Below are 18,073 nucleotides of genomic sequence, written 5' to 3'. Positions count from 1 at the left end.
ATAGCTCATCTGATACCTTGCCTTAGGCTTTGGGACAGTGAAACTATATTATTTTGACTGACTTCCTGCTATCTACCACTTTATGAATATATTCTCAAACTGCTGATGGGCAAAGAATCAAAGGAAGATTAATGGATCATTTTTCTTCAGTAAAAAAAAATTGTGGTGAATGCTCTTAAGTCACAGTTCTGTTGGTTTCTGTATTAATTTTAAAATTAGTTATTGAGATAATTTTTAAGGTCTATGGCTTCCTTATGTACACATTTCTATATTACTCTTAGTCTTTTTAAATATAGATTTTATATTATACACCAATCCTCTGGAGTAATAACTGTTACTAATGAAATAGTGCTTTTTTGGCAGTAGATTCACTTCCTAAATTTGTTTCATTGGATGTAGCCAGCTGGATCAGGCGCTTAATAATTCTTAAAAATATCAATCATCACTAATTTAATCACTGAGTTTGCTCTCTGCTGTGTCTTTCTTATCAGGAAAATCTATGTATAGTTTAAGAAGTTCTCCACTTCCAGCAATTACATTTAGTAGAGACACATTCTGCCTGTGTTGTCTTCTTTTCCTCCCTTAATGCTGGATGATCCACAGAGCTTAGCAATCCTTTGGTAGGGTTCCATCTTCGGATGAACTCAGAGAAATTGTTTCATTCTTCCTTCTATTTGATCTTCAGAATCAAATTCCATCCCTTTGCAGTTTCCTTTTGTTACCTGCATGGTTGTATGTAAAGGTATTTGCAAATGTCATATTCCCAAATCTGGAAGATTTTTTTGTCTATCTTCAATGTCTCCTTCTACTTTGCCATTAGGTCTAGGAGTTTATTTCTTGCATTCCTCATTCAGGAGCAGATCTGCAATGTATATATGCATTCAGGAAAACAGTGTTCTCTTAAATAACATCCATAAAGAGTTGCTTATAATACTAGGGAGCTTTTTCTTAACTTGTTAGTTTTACTAAAATCACCTCTTCTGTCTGTGCCATATGGTTACTTTTTGATACCACATCTGTTCTTGGGACATCAAGCCTAGTACTACGTGTTCACTTCCTCAGTTTGTATCTGGGTGATTCAGAAGGCTAGGTCATAGAATCGTAAAGTCATAAAATCATAGAATCATGGAATGGTCAAGCTGCTCTTTCCTACTGCACTTGCATTTTGCAGTTCCCAGAAGTTACCTAAAAAGATGGTCAACTCTCTCTGACTTATTGTTCCACCGTGTTATTGGACTTGCTTTTTGATAGCTGTAGTCTCACTTTAATAAAACTTTTTGCTTCTTCCATTTCTGTCAGTTTCTTAATTTCTTATTTTTTTTGATCCAGAAACTTGTACAGATAGCCACAATAATGTGTAGATATTCTATGCATACACATTGGATATCCAAGAATTAATATTTCTGTGTATTTCTCTGCTTTTGCCTTTGGGGGTTGGACTCGATGATCTCTGGAGGTCCCTTCCAACCCCTACGATTCTGTGATTCTGTATTCAATACTGCTTGCCTTGTATTAAGAATTGTTTTCTTTTTCTTGATTCTGTGGAAGTCTACAACTGTAGCTCCAGTTCTGCATCTCACTTGCCTTGCATTCAATGATATCTCTCTGTCAGTTTTTAACTATGCATTATGACATTATGGTGGCAATTGTAGTTTGTACAGTTTCTGCAATGTTTGTTGTACCCAGGTCTTTTTCTATAGTAAAACAGTAGTTAAGACATTTGTGATTTTAATTTTCTTGATCTTGTGTACAGATTATTTGTAGGTTGTATTCTTGACGAGGATTCTTATTTAAATATTCTATTTGACATCTTATCCTTCCAAGACCATTTGTTTTGTTCTTGTTTTAGGTCTGTTGTAATCCAATCCAGTCTTGTACTAGTATATCACAGACATAGACAACAGATGCATCTGTCCATTTTCTTCTCAGTTTCTGCAGGTCTCCCCTTTGCTGTTCATTTATATACTCTATATCTTTGTTATTTCAGATGGCATTTGTTGATTCCATTTTGGCCAGAGTAAATCCTATCCCGTCTGTATCACTGTCCCTATCCCAAACCATTTTTAGTGTCTATTAAATGTTTACCCTCTCCACTCTAGCTAAAATCTGTTTTGGAGTTACTCTGAGTACACTGCATGTTGGGACCTGGTTTAGAAGGGAGTGAGCTGTTGTATGACAGAGGCAGAAAGCCATAGAATCCAGTGTGTTGCAATCAGTGTTATCCCTTATCCTGTTTACTCTTCCTATTCTTTCTTTTGTACAGTTTTTGTTGTCCTCAACCCTTTGTTCTTGGCTCCCTCCTAGATGCTGCAAGAAGTGTAGCACATACACCTTTAGATTGAACGTGCCACGAGGCACATTAAATGCAACACTGACATGTTTTTATATGGATTCAACAGTAGTGAAGTCTCCTACTGATGAAGGGGTGAAAGGTATCCCCAAAGAAACAATGCTGCAGTGAGAAATGAAACAAGTCTTGATGGAAATCCCCACTCTCCTGTTTGCATCAGGGATGCAAAAACAGGAGTGAAGCCTATGTTGAGGACTGGGTGTTGGATGGAGGTGAAGCAGAGAGTTGCAAACACCTCTAAAAATGTTGTCTTCAATAAAAATGGGATTTAATTTAGCAAGCCAGAATGTGTATGCACATGCATGGCCCACAGTACCACTGTGGTACCACAGCTATGCAGAAGGGGAGAAAGGGAGAGTAAACCATTTCTTAGAGGCATGCAATGCAAGCTGTCTGCAAGAGACTTCTTTGGAAGGGCAGGAGTCAATCTACCCAACACACTCTCATGTGGGACTGTTCAACTCTATGAGACTTCTGATTACCTCACACACACAGGAAGAAGAGGGAACAAAAGAGTTTGAGGAAACATCTTGACCAAAAGGTCTCTATTCTCTCATACCCAAGGTCTCAGTGGTGATGGGGTAGATCCAGCAGTGCTGATAAGCTGAGTCATTTTGGAAACAACCAGATCGGCTATCAGCTGTCTGTCCTCTTCCACATGCTCCCCAATCAGGGGCATCGAGCTGTCCATTACCTGCCAAGAGAGGGAAAAGGCAGCAGTTAATAAGGAGAGTTCCTGGTAGCAGATGCATGTTTCAGATCACCAATCACACTACCTTGCTTCATCTCCCTGACATTCTTACGAATACCTCTAGTCATCAATCCCCTCTATGCTAAAACATATTTGGTTGGGATTTCACTTTGGTGCTTTTGGAAATGACATGTACTTCATAGAATTGTTTGAGTTGGAAGGGACCCTTGAGAGCCATCTGGTCCAATTCCCCTGCAATGAACAGGGACACCCACAGCTTGATCAGGGTGCTCAGAGGCCCTACAGCCTGATCTTGAATGTCTCCAGGGATGGGGCATTCACCACCTCTCTGAGCAACCTGTGCCAGTGCCTTCCAGTGCTTCCACCACACCCCATCTTCCATCCCTTAACAATGTGAAAGCCAAGCCAAGTCTTCTGGTGTCTGAAGGCTTTCTAAATCAAGTAAACACAAACTTGCTTTTTCTCATCTCCTGAGGAGATGACTCTCATGGATGGGGTTTCTCTAACATTGTGCCACAGCATATGGGGGAGACATTGCAGAAGAAAGGGCCACATGCAGGCCCAGGAGAATGGAAACACAATGTACTAAAGTCTGAGGAGATGAAAGCAACAGGTGCTGGCAGAAATCAGGAAACATTTGGGATTAATAAACACAAAGCACTGCACCCTGAGAGGGGAAATAAACTCCACAGATACACAGTGAATAGAACATTACCAAAATGATGGCATCTAATGCAGAAAAGTAAACTTATTCTCTGCTTTTCTTCTTGATATTGTCATGACACAGCTGCTTCCCAACAAGTACTAGAACTGTGCTGGAGAAAGCTGGCATGTAAAACTGTGGCTATGGAGTAAAGAGAACTGTCAAAAGGTCTTTGAGGTAAAAAATGGTCTGACAACAACAATAGCAATGAAACACAGCAAACCCTCAGGTGCACAGCAGCCCTAAACATCATTTTCAATAGTTCATTCTAAATCAAGTTCTTCACAAACATTAGCTAAATCCCACAGGAAGAGCTGTGCTACGACGAAGTTAAGATTCAGCTGGATTAAATATAGTTGTACCCAAATATCAGAGTTGGAAGAGTTTATTTTGTTTCTGCTTTTATTTTTAAACCAAACGTGAAGAACTTTGGAAATGCAGAGTTAAAGGTTGTTTTGCTCCAGAAAGGCACTGACTCATGCTCAGATAACAACTGGATGTGCAATCCACTTTGGCAAGGCTGCAAGGCTGTGAGTGAAATGGAAGGTTTTACACTTTTTTTTTTTTTAATAAGTTAAAGTAGGGGAAAACAGTTAGATGAGTTCACTGAGTTTGTATGTTGATGCTAGCCAGAAGCTATTAATTTGCAATATTCATTTCTATTGGTGGCTCATGCAAACTCTAGGGAAGATGCCTAGGAGATTTAAAGTGGGAGTTTGCCTGAAGTTGGCATTTAAATCCCTGGCTACTTTACCCTGAGTGTGAAAGAAGGAAGGCATAAGATCTGATAAAAATGCTCAGCTCAATACACAAAGTGATTCTTTCCACTGTCCAGTCCGTTTCTCTGCAAAAAGGGAGGTAGGAAAATATGTCTCCCTAGCAGTGTAAAATCCATGATGGCAGGGAACGGCCAGCATGCCGCTGTGCTTCACTGCTCCCGGGAGCCTTCCAGCAGGTTTCTCTGCAGCTTTCCTCCCCCCAGCTCCCTCATTAAAAGCATTCCCATCTCGTTTGGCGATTGCAGTTCATACGTGCGAAAAGAGATCTCAGCTCCATGCAAGGCACCGTTCGAGGGCCTCACCTGACCACTAGATGGTGCCATTAGTCTGCTGACAGACCAGCCTAACCCTAACCCTCCCAATGATAAAATTCAGTTTGAAACTACCAACTAAAATAAAACTCCTAATTTCCCCCCGTTGAGAATGCTTTTCCCTATTTCTGTGGCAGCAGTGGCTGGAGCAGAAAGGGAAGTTTCTATTTGATAAAGCAGAAGTACTAGGGGAATGAACCCTGGAGCAGGTCCCATTTCAGCCAGAGAATCACAGAATCATAAGGGTTGGAAAAGACCTCTAAGATCACCTAGTAAAACCACCAACCCATCCCCACCATGCGCACTAACTGGGGATGCACTCGATCCCCTCATTCAGGTCATCAATAAAAATACTAAACAGGAGAGGACCCAGTACCAACCCCTGGAGAACACCACTCATGACTGGTCACCAGCTGGGTTTAATTCCATTCACCACCATTCTCTGGGCCTAGCAATCCAGCCAGTTCTTTACCCAGTGGAGAGTATGACCTGTCCAAGCCACTGCCAGCTGCCAGCTTCTCCAGGAGAATGCTGTGGGAGACAGAGCCAAAGCTTTCCTAAAGTCTAGGTAGAGTACATCCACAGCCTTTTCCTTATCCACTAGGAGCGTCACCTAGTCATAGAAGGAGATCAGGCTGGTTATCAGGAAAATTCACCAGGGATCAGGGCACCCGCAGTGTGTGTGGTGTATGTCTGGCAGGGGAGCATGAGCTGTAGGAGGCTGCCAATATGGGGGTGAGCAGTCACACACATAGGAAAAAGCCTGTGAGAATGGCAGTGATTTCGGTGAGCAAAATGAACACAGCTGGCTGTCACTTGAGTGGAAAGGAGCATGAGATGTTACTTTGTGTCTCCTCCAGGAAAGGTGAGTTGCCCTGCAGCTGAGCAGGCACTAATGTCAGTGCCGAAATAAACAAACTGGAAGGCTTCCCAAAGAGGTGGTGGAATCACCATCCCTGGAGGTGGTCAAGAGCTGTATGGATGTGGCACTGAGAGTCATGGTTAGTGGGCATGGTGGGGATGAGCTGATGGTTGGACTTGGTGATCTTTGCGATCTCTTTCAACCTTAATGTTTCTATGGTTCTATAAATATCAGAATCACAGATAGATTGCACAAATGCTGAGAAAAACACAGAGCAGCTGAGCAAAATAAGAAGATGTTGACACATATGGTCCTGGCCTTCACAGTTGCCCAAGGTCAGTGGCTGCTCCTGAGGCAGCTGCTGCTGCCTGATAAGGGATGTGGGGGAATGGAAAGCAGCAGGGCAAAGAAGAGGCTGAGGTAAACCCTGTCCTGCTCCTCCTCCTGCCTCTCTATGATGCTGAGGCCTAAAGGACGGTCATGCTCTTCTGTGCTCTGGTGTGCAAGAGTGGGGTGTTAGAGGATTTTTTAGGGAAGGAAGAACACATGATTAAGCATTTCAAAAGGACTGATAAGACGGTGGTGAAGGGATGGGTACGGCCAGCAGGGAGCATGTCTCTCATCACACAGCTTGGCTCCAGAGCAGGTAGGACTTAGCCAATCCAGGAGGAAGAATACATCAAGTGGATCATTTTACTTGTCTCTCACTTGCTCCATATTTGTCAATATAGCAGAGATGTAGAAAAGGGTTAGACTGCCAAAAAAGGAGGTGGGAGAGACCATACATACTGCTGAGTTCTTTTGAGAATCTGGCTGCTAACAGTGGTACCTAACTTGTGCTATTTTGAGGGTTTGGCCTTTGGAATGTTCATGCTGAATATTCTTTTAAAATGATAAAGTTCTTTAAATCAGAGGAAAAGGAAGAATCACCATTTGCCATCATATTCACAGCTGTGAAACTTTGTAGAAATCAGTAGATTTCCTTTTGTGTATGAAAATGGAACTTATAGAACCATAGAATCATTAAGGCTGGAAAAGACCACTAAGATCATTTAGTCCAACTGTCAGCACATTCACACCATGCCCACTGACCACGTGTGTTGTTGCTTTAAAGGGCAGAAGGGCAATAAGTCCTGGTATCTGCCACAGGAAAGGAAACAAAGGTGAAGTTCAAGTGGCAGCAAATGCCATGAGTAAAAGATTATTCTTATCCTCTGCTGATAATTCATCTTTTAATCTGATTGTTTGCAATGAGCCACTGTGATAAATTGCATTTCATAGACTTGCTTATCACTGCTTCTGCAGTTCTTTCCTAGAGAACAGCTTTGCACTGTGAAAATTAATTACGGCCTGCAATTGCATTGTGCAAATTCTGTATTTGTTCAGGCCATTTAGGCATGCTTTCATATAACATGTCACAGCATACTGTTCCTTCTCACCAAGAAAAATACAACTGTCGCACTGTCAAAAAACTTATTTTTTTTTCCCACTATCAAAAGAAAAAAGCAAAATAAAGGATCAGTTTCAGACCAAGAAAAGTACCCCAGGAAATAGGCTGGAGGCAATTAATTACTTGTCAACATCTCTCTCAGATCTGCATAAAGTAGAAAAGATGTCTGTTTGGCTTTGTTCTGCTATTTGTATTGCACTGCTTTACTCCTTTCCCAACCGTCAGTCCGTCAGCCTGCCATCTGAATGCCTGTTGGTGTTGGTACATCGGAGTTGCTCAATCAGGTTTTCTGGTGGGATAATTCAGCATGACCGATTTGAAGCTAATGTGTGTCTTCTAATTTGTGCTGTATTAGATCTGTTGCTTTTTACCTTGGTCTTGGAGAGAGGGGAGTGTTAGTGTGTATTTCTCTGTGTGCGGTGATGGCTGTCAGCGGGTGGCTGTGCTTTTCATGCAGTCACTCACAGACAAAGACAGATGTGAAAAGCCAGAGGTATATCCAGGCAGAGGCGTATAATCCTTAAGCACAGAATTATCCATGTGTGCACGTACATAGGCTTATGTGCAGGAATAGATGTGGGGATATGAAAACCACATCTCACATCTGACCATGTATGGACACAGTCCAAATGTCCTTACGCTCGTTTTTAGCAAGACTGCTTTTTTGCTCTTCCTTTCTCAGCTACACGTGCATAGAGATATACAAGTGCAGAGCAGGGAGGCAGTTTGCTCTGGGGGATGCTCCTCTAGGTGCTGATGAACTGCACACAGGAGCAGACTCATCACTACAGCAAAGACAGAGGCTCACCAGCGTTTCATTGCTGGCAACGGTGCTTGGATCACATGCCCTTTGACAGGTCGCTGCTCCCCGGAGAGCAGATACATAATGCTGGAATGTGCAGTCGCTGGAGGGCTCATGTGGTTCTCATCAGCATCCCAACCCTCAGCGGGTGGGACTGCTCTCCCACACATATCTTTCCAGTGTGTCAGCACCCCTTCATGAAGCCGTAGGCTGGCTCTGCTCATCTTCCTCAGCTGGCTTGTGTTGGCGGAGTTTACAGCAGGTCAGATGCTGTGCCTCCTTGAATCACATAGTGACAGAGGCACTTGCTTACTTGCCACATTTTCTCTCCCCCAGGGCATCTCTTAGGTTTCCACTTGGATTTTCTGGCCAGTTTTTCCCCCCCCTACCCTGTTCAAATGACCTGAGCATCCTGCACACCCATTCCCATCTCTGCCTCTGGTCTGCTGAGGAGCGCATTGATCCTTAGCTCCCAGAGCCACAGGTTCTGTAATTAATGGGGCTCTGAACACAGATATCTGTAGTTCATGCTGACCATCGTACTTCTGTAGGGCTCTGCCTTGCTGGTCTATTATTCTAGTGAATGCTATCTAGGCAAAAAATTTTAGAAAATGCACTCATATTTTAATTAACTTGTTCCTGTTCCTTATGGACCTTTATGCTACATTATCACCATTTATTCTACTCTCTTAGATCATAGAGTTATAGAGTCATTTAGGTTGGAAAAGCCCACTAGGAACATCTAGTCCAACCAAGTAAGATGCAGCTAGGAGCTTTATTGTTTGAGTTCCCTTTAAAGTGATTGGAGAAATACATGTTCCTTTAGAAACAGATATTTAGTGAACTGGATCACCTCCTGGACCTGAATTGGTGGGTAATGGGTGGAGCGTAACACGTTTAATATTGCTATGTGGCACCTGGATTCAGGTTGGGCTGAATCTAAGCATGTTTTCTTATAATGCTATCAATCCCTACTAGCAGCTATCAGAGGTGTGCTGGCTTTGCTAATGTTCAGCCTAGGAAGAATGGTGCTGGGGCACTGGTGCGGTGAGGCATGCAACACTTGCAGGCTACTATGTGCTTAAGAAGAAGGCAGCTTCACATCTGTCCCATGCTGGTATGTTACCACATGGTGGGGTCTGATTATCTGGAAAGCAGGGGTGGGCAAGCAATCTGCAGTTCTCCCAGTTCCCTTCACAGTCCACAGTGAGTAATGAAGGCACTTTAATTCTGATCCCTTGCTGCATATCTATTATAGAATCATAGAATCACTCGAGTGGGAAGTGGCCCTTAAAAGACACCTAGTCCAACTTGTCTGCCATGAACAAGGACATCTACAGCTACTTCAGGTTGCTCAAAGCCCCTCCAGCCTGACATTGGCTGTCTTCAGGGATGGGGCATCCACCTCACCTCTGGACAGCCTGTTCCAGTGCCTCACTACCTTTATCATAGAAAACTTTTTTCTTATATCCAGTCTAAATCTCCCTCTATCAATTTGAAACCATCTCCCCTTCTCTTATCACAACTGATCGTGCTAAAGAGTCTGTCCTCTTCTTTCCTGCAGCCTCCTTTCAGATATTAGAAGGCCGCTGTCAGGTCCCCCTGGATCCTTCTCTTCTCCAGGCTGAACAGCCCCAGCTCTCTCAGCCTGTTTTTGTAGGAGAGGTGTTCCATCCCTTGGGTCATTTTTGTGGCCCTCTTCTGGATGGACTCCAACAGGTCCATGTCTCTTCTATACTGAGAACTCCACATCTAGAGACAGTACTGTAGGTGAAGTCTCACCAGTCAGTCAGTTTGCCTGAGGCTGTGAATTAGACTCTTGCATATCAGTGAACCAGAGCTTGGAGGAGACAAATAGGCACCCTAGAGCAGTGACTGCTGGACCTCACATGTTGGTGTGAGTGAGCATATTGGTGCATATAAACTCTGAGGGAAAGTGTTTGCAGATACAGTTCCCCAAGGTTCCCCTTGCTCTCACCTCAATGATATAGTCTTTTCCATCTTTGCTGTGGACAGCTTTGACAGCACAAATATCAAGACCTCCAAACATTTCCGCACAGGCATCCACCCACAGTTTGTACCTGCAGAAAGCACAGAGGCATGGCCTACGATTAGCTGCCTTGGTGATACACCAATACAGTTACCCATCCCAATGCCCGCACAAAGAGATTCTGGAGCCACTTTAATCGTAAGGCATTCCTGATATGCTCTGCCTTCATTTTTTGCACCAAAAAAAAACCCAAGAGAATTTTGTCTGAAGCTTCCTGTTAGTTCAGATTGCCTCAATTCTGCCCTCAAAGCCACCTTAAAACATTTCTTTCCCTCCTTGGTATTTACATCAGATATCCAGTCGGTTGTCATTTAGCCAAGCTATAAATATTTAGCTCATTTTATCTCCCAGAAGATTTGGCCCCTTAGAATTTGTACTGGCTTTGCCTGAAAGCCCTCCATTATGCAGAAAACTTTTCTCCTGATAAGACGTTCAGGACACTGGGGCTTCATTATGATGGGAAAGCGAGTGCAGAACTTTGCAGAGTAGCCATCTCCTCTGTGATCTGTTACCCAGCGGCTCCTCTTTTTACAATTCACCCTTTCAATGCCATCCTTCCACAGCTCCTCACCCTCCCATCCCTTGGACATTGCTTCTGGACAGGTGGTCTCATCACACAGACTAGGCCACAGCCCCTTTCTCTGGCCATCCCAGAACAGAACTATCAGCTGCTCTGAGCTGAGGCCATCTTTGTCGGGTGCCCTTTAGCTGTCCTGGTGTCAGAGGAGGAGAGGGAATGAAAGAGGCATATTATGAGTGGACTGCATCCCCCCTGCTGTGGAAACGAGGAGGGAACGAGGCGTCCTGGTTTTATTTCCTGTGCAGCTGCTTTGCAGTCCTGAGCATTTCAATAAAAATAATAATCTCCGAACAGCAGATCTGTAAGCAGGACTGTGACAAGATGCGGGGAGGGGAGGCCACAGCCTCTTGAAAACACTGACATTTTGCAGGCCCTGAGGGGACTGGGAAAAGAGCTGTTTTGGCCAAAGATCAAGTTTACATCCTTGAAGCCAGCCAGAGTCCCCATGGCTTGACAACATAATGATCAACTTGTGTGAACGCAATGTCTGAGGGAAAATGGCTCCTAATGAGGAGACCAAGCATGTTCATCCCAGCCCCTGTGAGGAGGGCAGAGCCTGAGAAGAACTAACCAGCATGAGGAGGAGAGCTGCGCATCCTCTGAGCTCTGAAGCACTGCTTGCAGCATTTTATGCCTACAAATCATCATCAGCACTTGTGGAGTTTCACTATCATTTTGCCCAGTATGACTTGGACATGTCAATCCTTTGGGCTACTGTTGAGTACAGTATGTACTTCAGATTGTTTCCACTTGGCAAAGCATTTTGGCATGCTTCTGCCTTGTATACACTGAATGACTTAGATTTCAATGGGATTTCTTGTATTTGTGGATAGATAAGGCTCAGTGAGTTGTGGTAGTACTATAATCTGAACCTTCAAAATTCAGCGTGGTCTGTTGGCAGGAATCTGGGCTTTAAAATCAGAATCATGCAATCACAGAATGGCTTGGGTTGGAAGTGACCTCAAATCATCTAGTTCCAACCCCATGCTGTGGGCAAGGTTGCCAACCACTAAAGCAGACAGCAGGTGCAATTAGAAATGTCTACCCATCATCTCTCTAGCTACAATTGTGTTGTGAACAACCAGGATACATATTAATATCCAGCTTCCACAGTTATAGTAGGGTCTTGAAGGATCACCTTTGGCATCAAATAAGGAGCTTGGTTTGGTTTCCCTGTTTCACAGAACTGAATCTACAGAAGGGACCTTACATGATCACCTGCACAACTCTTCTACTTCAAAGAGGAGGCATTTCTCTCATCTAACCTGAAAGAGGACAGAGATCCCCCATCCCCTCCAGGTAATTCATTTTTGTGCTGTTATCCTTACTATTAGGAAATATTTACTAAGCCCAAGTGAACCTTTTCTGTTGCAGTTTAAGTTTATTATTTCTTACAACATTACACTAGCAATATAAAGGTGGCTAATGTCTTTTATATATTTCAAGACTTTATGCTCTTTAATTTTTATCCTCTAGGATGAAGCACTGTTCAGCTTGTGGACAACTTCTTCCTGCTCTGTGAAAACTAATGAAGAAAACTGAACATTAGAACTGAAGGCATACATTCACTGTGCACGAGAGCACACCTCTCCTGAAAAAATATCAGCGGTCTGCTAGCTGGAAAAGGTAGAATACTACATAAGCAATTGTTACATCCTCTACTCTGAGCATCCCCTTTATTTTCCTTTGACATCTCTCCAGCTCACTGTTATCTCTCTTCAAATGTGGTGCCCAAACCTGGGCAGAGTCAGAATTAACCACGACCTTAAGATCATGGGGAATGGGAGAGACAAACTAGAAAAAAAAAAAATAAAAATCTTAGATTCACAAGGCCTGACTGAGTACACATATTTATGGATTCTTTAAATCTATGAATAACCTACTTTAAAAAAGCAAGATGGAGAACAAGTAATTTGACAGAAGTTCTATAGAAAAGCATATGGAAAATACATCAAAGCAAAAGTTACCATGAGTCAACAATACCATGCAGTTTCAATATTAGCAAATATCACAGTGATTTGAATATATGGAAGTACCATCTGCAAAGTTTAGAGTGCAAGGTGCATGAAGCAATTCCTTCTGCACTGTTGAGCAGCGTGACTTTCACTAAAACAGCGTCCACTTTTGAGAGACTAATGCTTTCAACACTCCAACTGGCAGATTTTTCCTTCTATTGGCCAGAAGAAAAACGCTTTTTCTATGTCTGCCTCTCATTTGTAATGTGCTTAGAATAACTTCTTGTTCTTGTTTTATGCTGTGACCTTGCTGATTTTGTACATATATGTTTGTTACTTGTGTGCTTGACCTTACTATGCTGGTCTTGCTTCCTGTCTCTAAATTCACTAAAGATCTAATGACCTGGCAACGCTGATTTCTAGCTGTCCTTCCAGTCCGTTCTCCAAAATAGGACAGTTTGCCTTTGTGCCCTTAGTATTTTTTTAAGGAAATACTTGGTCTTTTAAACTCCTTTATCCAGCCTCCCAGGAGAGCTCGCTTACCAGTTCTCTCAGTTAACTGAGGTCTAAAATACAATTCCTCCCTTCTAACCCAAGAATAGTTAGTACTCTCTTGAAACCCTCTTCCTTACCTCTCTGTCATTGCAATCTGTTCCAGCATTGCAGAACCTGTGTTTGCCTTCCAGTTTCCAGAGATAGACGTCCTCCTAGAAAAACAAACCAGAACCAGAACCAGAACATGAAAATGCATACATTCCTGTCCCATCCTCCCTCATACTGCAGTTCTCGTCCTTGACTTAGTGCTTGTACAGAAGAGGATGAGGTGAGGTTCTTTCTTGTAGAAATTTTTCCAAATCCTGCCTCAGCAACACTCCATACAGGATATGTTGTTCAAACTCATGAAAGGCTGAATGAGGAATTAGGCAAGCAAATCTCCAAGGAATCTTGAGCACACATCAAGCCCTGTGAATACTTTCTTTCTTTACACCTCAGGCCTAGGAGAGCTGAAATGTCAGGCGAAGGTCTCTGGGATAATCACCCTTGTGTTCTGCAATGGTAGCATCCTCCATCTGTGGAAGAACAACACTCCATGCAAACATCTGACTAAGCAGTTCCACAAATGTCAGCTCTAACACTCTGGGTCTCCGTAAATTTTACTTCAGTGGTACTGGTGTCATAGAAAATACGATTATACACTCTTTTTCCACTGACTTTCCATTGACCTTTCTGTGGCTTACTATGTTTTGGTTTTGGAGAATTTATAATTGCAAAATGGTTACAGTCTCATTAGCTGCAAGTGATGGTTAATTTCCAAAAAAAGGTAGTGTTGCTGGGTTTCACCATCATCCATGACAAGGTGACAATTTTCCTTTCCTTGACCTTAGGCACAGGGCAGACCTTGGACAGCCTGCTGTGACAGCACTATGCAGATAACCCTAGCAGAATTACCTGCTAGAGCAAATCAACAAGCTTACAGGTACACCCAGGGAGAATCTCCACAGTGAAAGAGATTTAGGAGAGAAGTGTGCTGTGTGATCCAGCGCTCTCAACATGTCATTTTGGAAACCCTCTCTCCCAGTGTTCTCACCTCTGTAACATGATGTAGAAAAGACTTTGAACTCGTAAGATTATATAGAGCAATCGTAATACTGATGTCCTGCTCTATAGTAAATCTGAATCATTATAGTTGGCTACCTAGGGTTTCCCTTCACTCTGGTGAGGGACAGCCTGGTGTCCATTTCCATTTATTTTCTGAAGTGGTATGTACAGTTGCTGTGAAATTTAAACGGTCTTTTTAACCCATATTTTAAAAGAGAGGGAGAGGGGCAAAAATTACTCTTGAATAATTGTGTTTTTATACTGTTAGCTCTTGCCTTTTGTTACCTTCACCCAACAACCATCTTCCTACCCTACATTCTAAGCAAAAATATATATTCCTCCTTGAGCTTTGATCATTTTGAGTCCTTTGATGGCTTGTGTTCACCCCTCAGCCTCTCATTTTCTATTGACACGTGAGTCTTTGATTTTGTTCTTCAGTTCTGTAATGGGAAGAGCTATTCTTTACTATCATATAGGTTCAGAAAGTTTCCCTGCACTGGCAGCTGGCATCCAGAATTCCATTATTACTGAGAACTCCTGGAGTGTGATTAGTAACAAAATGACTGAATATCAATGCTCAGAAAATGTACCCAGCGTACCAAATGTAAGCGGTTGATTCACTGGAGAGAAAACCAAACCATAGCCATAGTTTTACAAGGAAATTTGAAATCTTAACTGGGGATGAACCCTCGATCCTGAGCTGAGGAAAGGGTGGAGTGTATAATCTCTCCCCCACTTTCTGCTGCCATATGAGAAGTATTCATGTTTTCTCTTCACCAGTATTACAATGTCAGTCAAATACATTTGGTGGAATTTTAGGCACGTATCACATGCTGCTTATCTGCTGTTTTGTGGTTGGCCCGAGCCACGAGCTAAGTAGGTGTTTGTTAGTAGTGTAAATCTGGAGTCACTGCACTGAAGTCAATGGGAAACTGAACTCAAGCCTTGGGTCATGGGCTGGAAGGAAGTGCATTGAACATCTGGGGCGGGAAGGAATGCATGAGTCACCCTCAGCATCCTCCCTCTGGCAGATGCTCGGTGCAAAGTAAACATAATATGCAGAAATTCTGGTACGCTGTCTGTTGTCAGAAGGAAGAAGTTTTTAAAGCTTATATGTGTGGGTGTAGGTATGGAAAGCCTGGGTAGATTCCATGGCTCACAGATCAAAGAAATTCACTTCATCTGACACATGTGTATTACTTTTGAGGCCGAGATTTGCTATCATAACTAACGATTTTGAGACACCAGTGCGAGTTCTGATATTTTGGGTGCTTTTACCTCTGCCCTCTGACATCATAAGGACTTATTTATACCGTAGAAATAATCTATTCAGTCTGATGCCCTGAAGGAAGAGTCCATGATCAGACTGGTTATACCAACCTCCCAAGCTCACTTCCATAAATGGCTCTCTAAATTTAAACAAATACTCTGGCTTAGCAAGTCACTTGGTGGATTTTGCTGTTTTGTGAAGAAGCTTAATTTCTCATTAAGGTGTTTCTTGTTCGTGGCTGTTTTTGTATGGAAACATACCTCATTTACCAAACAATTACTTGCACAGCTATATTCCCCAGTGAGATTAGCTTTTAGTGTGACTGCTTTCTTTCCTCAATTATCCCATATTATTTCTGATCACTGCCTGGATGAGAGTGTGGTGGGTGTGAATAATAAACAGGGACAGGGCATGGTCAGCCTAACTGGGTCCTTGTTTCACACAGGGACAGGCTGGGAGCAGACTAAGGACTCAAGGCTGAGTAGGTTGGCAGGAACAGGGAATTTTAATGGACATTTAATACCTTCTTTCCTTTGGCCAATTCGAACTGTTGTTGACCTGATCAGATTTAAAACAACATTTCTCTCACTGGGTTCATATAAGTAGCTGAGTGTCCCACAAGTCCTTCCCAAGAAGTCATTATCTAGCTAATTTAAATACCTCTGTGCTAGGAATCCAACCAGGCAGCTAGAACTGAAAAATGTGTGAGCACATGCTTTTGATTATCTTACTTAACTACATTTGCACCTGAGCTATATGCCCTGCAACTCACAGTGTTGCAGGTCTTAGTTAAGACATGAAATATATCTGGTGATCTGAAGAATGCACTGCTGGAGCTGTCTACTTGTCCTGAATTTTGCAGCTGGGTAAGGAGTGGTATTGCTGGAGAAGTCGTGCTATTTGGCTTTGCTTGTCTATGGTTTGCAGTAAAAAGAAACAGGAGTTTTGTTGAGTTATGTGGTTACATCTTCAATTGAGCTTGACTTGACAATTTGGCCGAGGTTTTAATATTTTCAGACACACCAGTGTTGAGTGTTGCTTTCGTGCCACTCCCTTATTACCCTGCAAAGCAGGGAGGAGCTGTGGGGCACCTGCAGAAATATCTGTCCTCCACTTTGCCCTCCTTTGTATGCTTCAGGGAGCAATCATGCAAAATGCCGATGCAAACCCTGCATGCTGCCCAAATTGAGACAGTCCTTACCTGGTGCTGCATGCTCCTCACGCCCTCCTGTGAGCATGGTGCCATGAGCTCTGGCGTGGGAGGAGACAGGGCATTGCTATAGGTTGGACACTGTAGGACTCCACAAGGTGCAACCAGCTCTGATAAACTTTTCAGCTCCCCAGTGCTGTTGGGACACCCCTCTTGTTTTATTGCTTCCCTTTTTTATTGTGTGTCCAGCTAGGAAGGTGGTGGGTTTGGTTCCCACGGGAAGACACAGGGAGATGGAGGGGTTTACTAAATGGCTGGATATGATGACCCCTTTCGCAAGGAAAGGTGGAAGTGGGAAGTGGTGGTAGAACATGGTTTTTATAGTGGAAATGAAGTGAAGATCAACAACAGATAGAGAAGGGCTTATTTTCTAGTGACAGTGATGGTAACAAGGATGATCAGTGGCAGAAGGATCTGGGTTCAGAGGTGGGAGGAGAACAAAGGGGCCATTTTTTCAAATAAATTAAGTCAGCCTCCTGTTCCTGCCCAGACGCTGAATGAATTGCATCCCCAGCAATGTCTCCCCGCATCTCACCCCGACATAGCCACACACTCACATGTAAGCTTTGTAATTGTTGCCAATTTTCTGGATTCGGATGTCATACTTGGAGTCGATGAATGGCTCAGAGGTGGCGTAGGTCTTTGCCATGGCTATGATGCTGGCTATGTCACGGAAGTCATACTGGTTCTCAACTTTGACCTTGATTGCCAAAATTTCAGCAAAAACATGACAGGTGCAAAAAGAACAGGAATATTTGGTAAGTGGAAGTCATCTCCATGCCTGAATCACACAATGTCAGTTAGCACAGAGTTAAGAACAGAGCAGGAATTGCGTGGTTTAAAGAAAAGGGTTCCTGAGACCAAACTAGACCTGAGCAACCCCTTTCTCCTGCCTCATGCACAAGCCCTGGTGAAGCTGGCATCATGGAGAGAGCTTGAGTTTTGCCCAGATGGCTCCTGCTAATGCTCATTGCTTTTATGATGCTTCAAAAAATTAATTCATCTCTTAAGAAGCATTACTTCATTTAGACATTGGAATGGCTATTTCCCATGTCGAGATGGAGGAAAACTGAGTATTTTGGGTGGTCAGGAAATCACAATCAGTGCCAAGAAATCAAGAGAGTTGGTTGTCTGCCACTTCTAGGCTTAATTTTTCTGGCATTTCACATTGCCCCCTCCCTGACTGTCTTTGAGGAGTGGTACAGGTCTCCTGCTGGAAGCAAGCCCTGAAGGAAAAGGGTGTTTCTGGGGGGAGCCTGTGGTGCCTGGAGAGATCTGTGAGAGCAGGATGGCATGGGTGTGCGCAGGACAGCTGGTGGGGCGTTAGGCTTGAGTCACACTTGGAGATGAGATGGCAAGAACCTATGAAGTGGAGATTTTCTGAGAAGCTCGTTTTTCATGGATTTGTGTTCACTGATGAGGAACACTCTGAAGTTTATC

The 18,073-nt window shown here is 43.2% G+C and overlaps 1 protein-coding gene across 1 annotated transcript in view; it reads right to left on the bottom strand.

The window, feature by feature from the left end:
- Positions 1–18,073, bottom strand: part of SYN3 (synapsin III) — a 29,949-nt gene that overhangs the window by 10,344 nt on the left and 1,532 nt on the right. Inside the window, exons 3-6 of the mRNA XM_019611443.2 lie at positions 17,191–17,401; positions 13,187–13,261; positions 9,948–10,050; positions 2,910–3,044 (exon numbers count right to left, since the gene is read on the bottom strand). Coding sequence (XP_019466988.1) covers positions 2,910–3,044; positions 9,948–10,050; positions 13,187–13,261; positions 17,191–17,401 — 524 coding nt within the window. The remainder of the gene's footprint in view (positions 1–2,909; positions 3,045–9,947; positions 10,051–13,186; positions 13,262–17,190; positions 17,402–18,073) is intronic.

This window comes from Meleagris gallopavo, chromosome 1 (genome assembly GCF_000146605.3).
Source record: "Meleagris gallopavo isolate NT-WF06-2002-E0010 breed Aviagen turkey brand Nicholas breeding stock chromosome 1, Turkey_5.1, whole genome shotgun sequence".
NCBI classification, from domain to species: domain Eukaryota; kingdom Metazoa; phylum Chordata; class Aves; order Galliformes; family Phasianidae; genus Meleagris; species Meleagris gallopavo.
The sequence above is the reverse complement of the archived record's forward strand: the minus strand, read 5'-3'. Positions and strand labels throughout refer to the sequence as shown.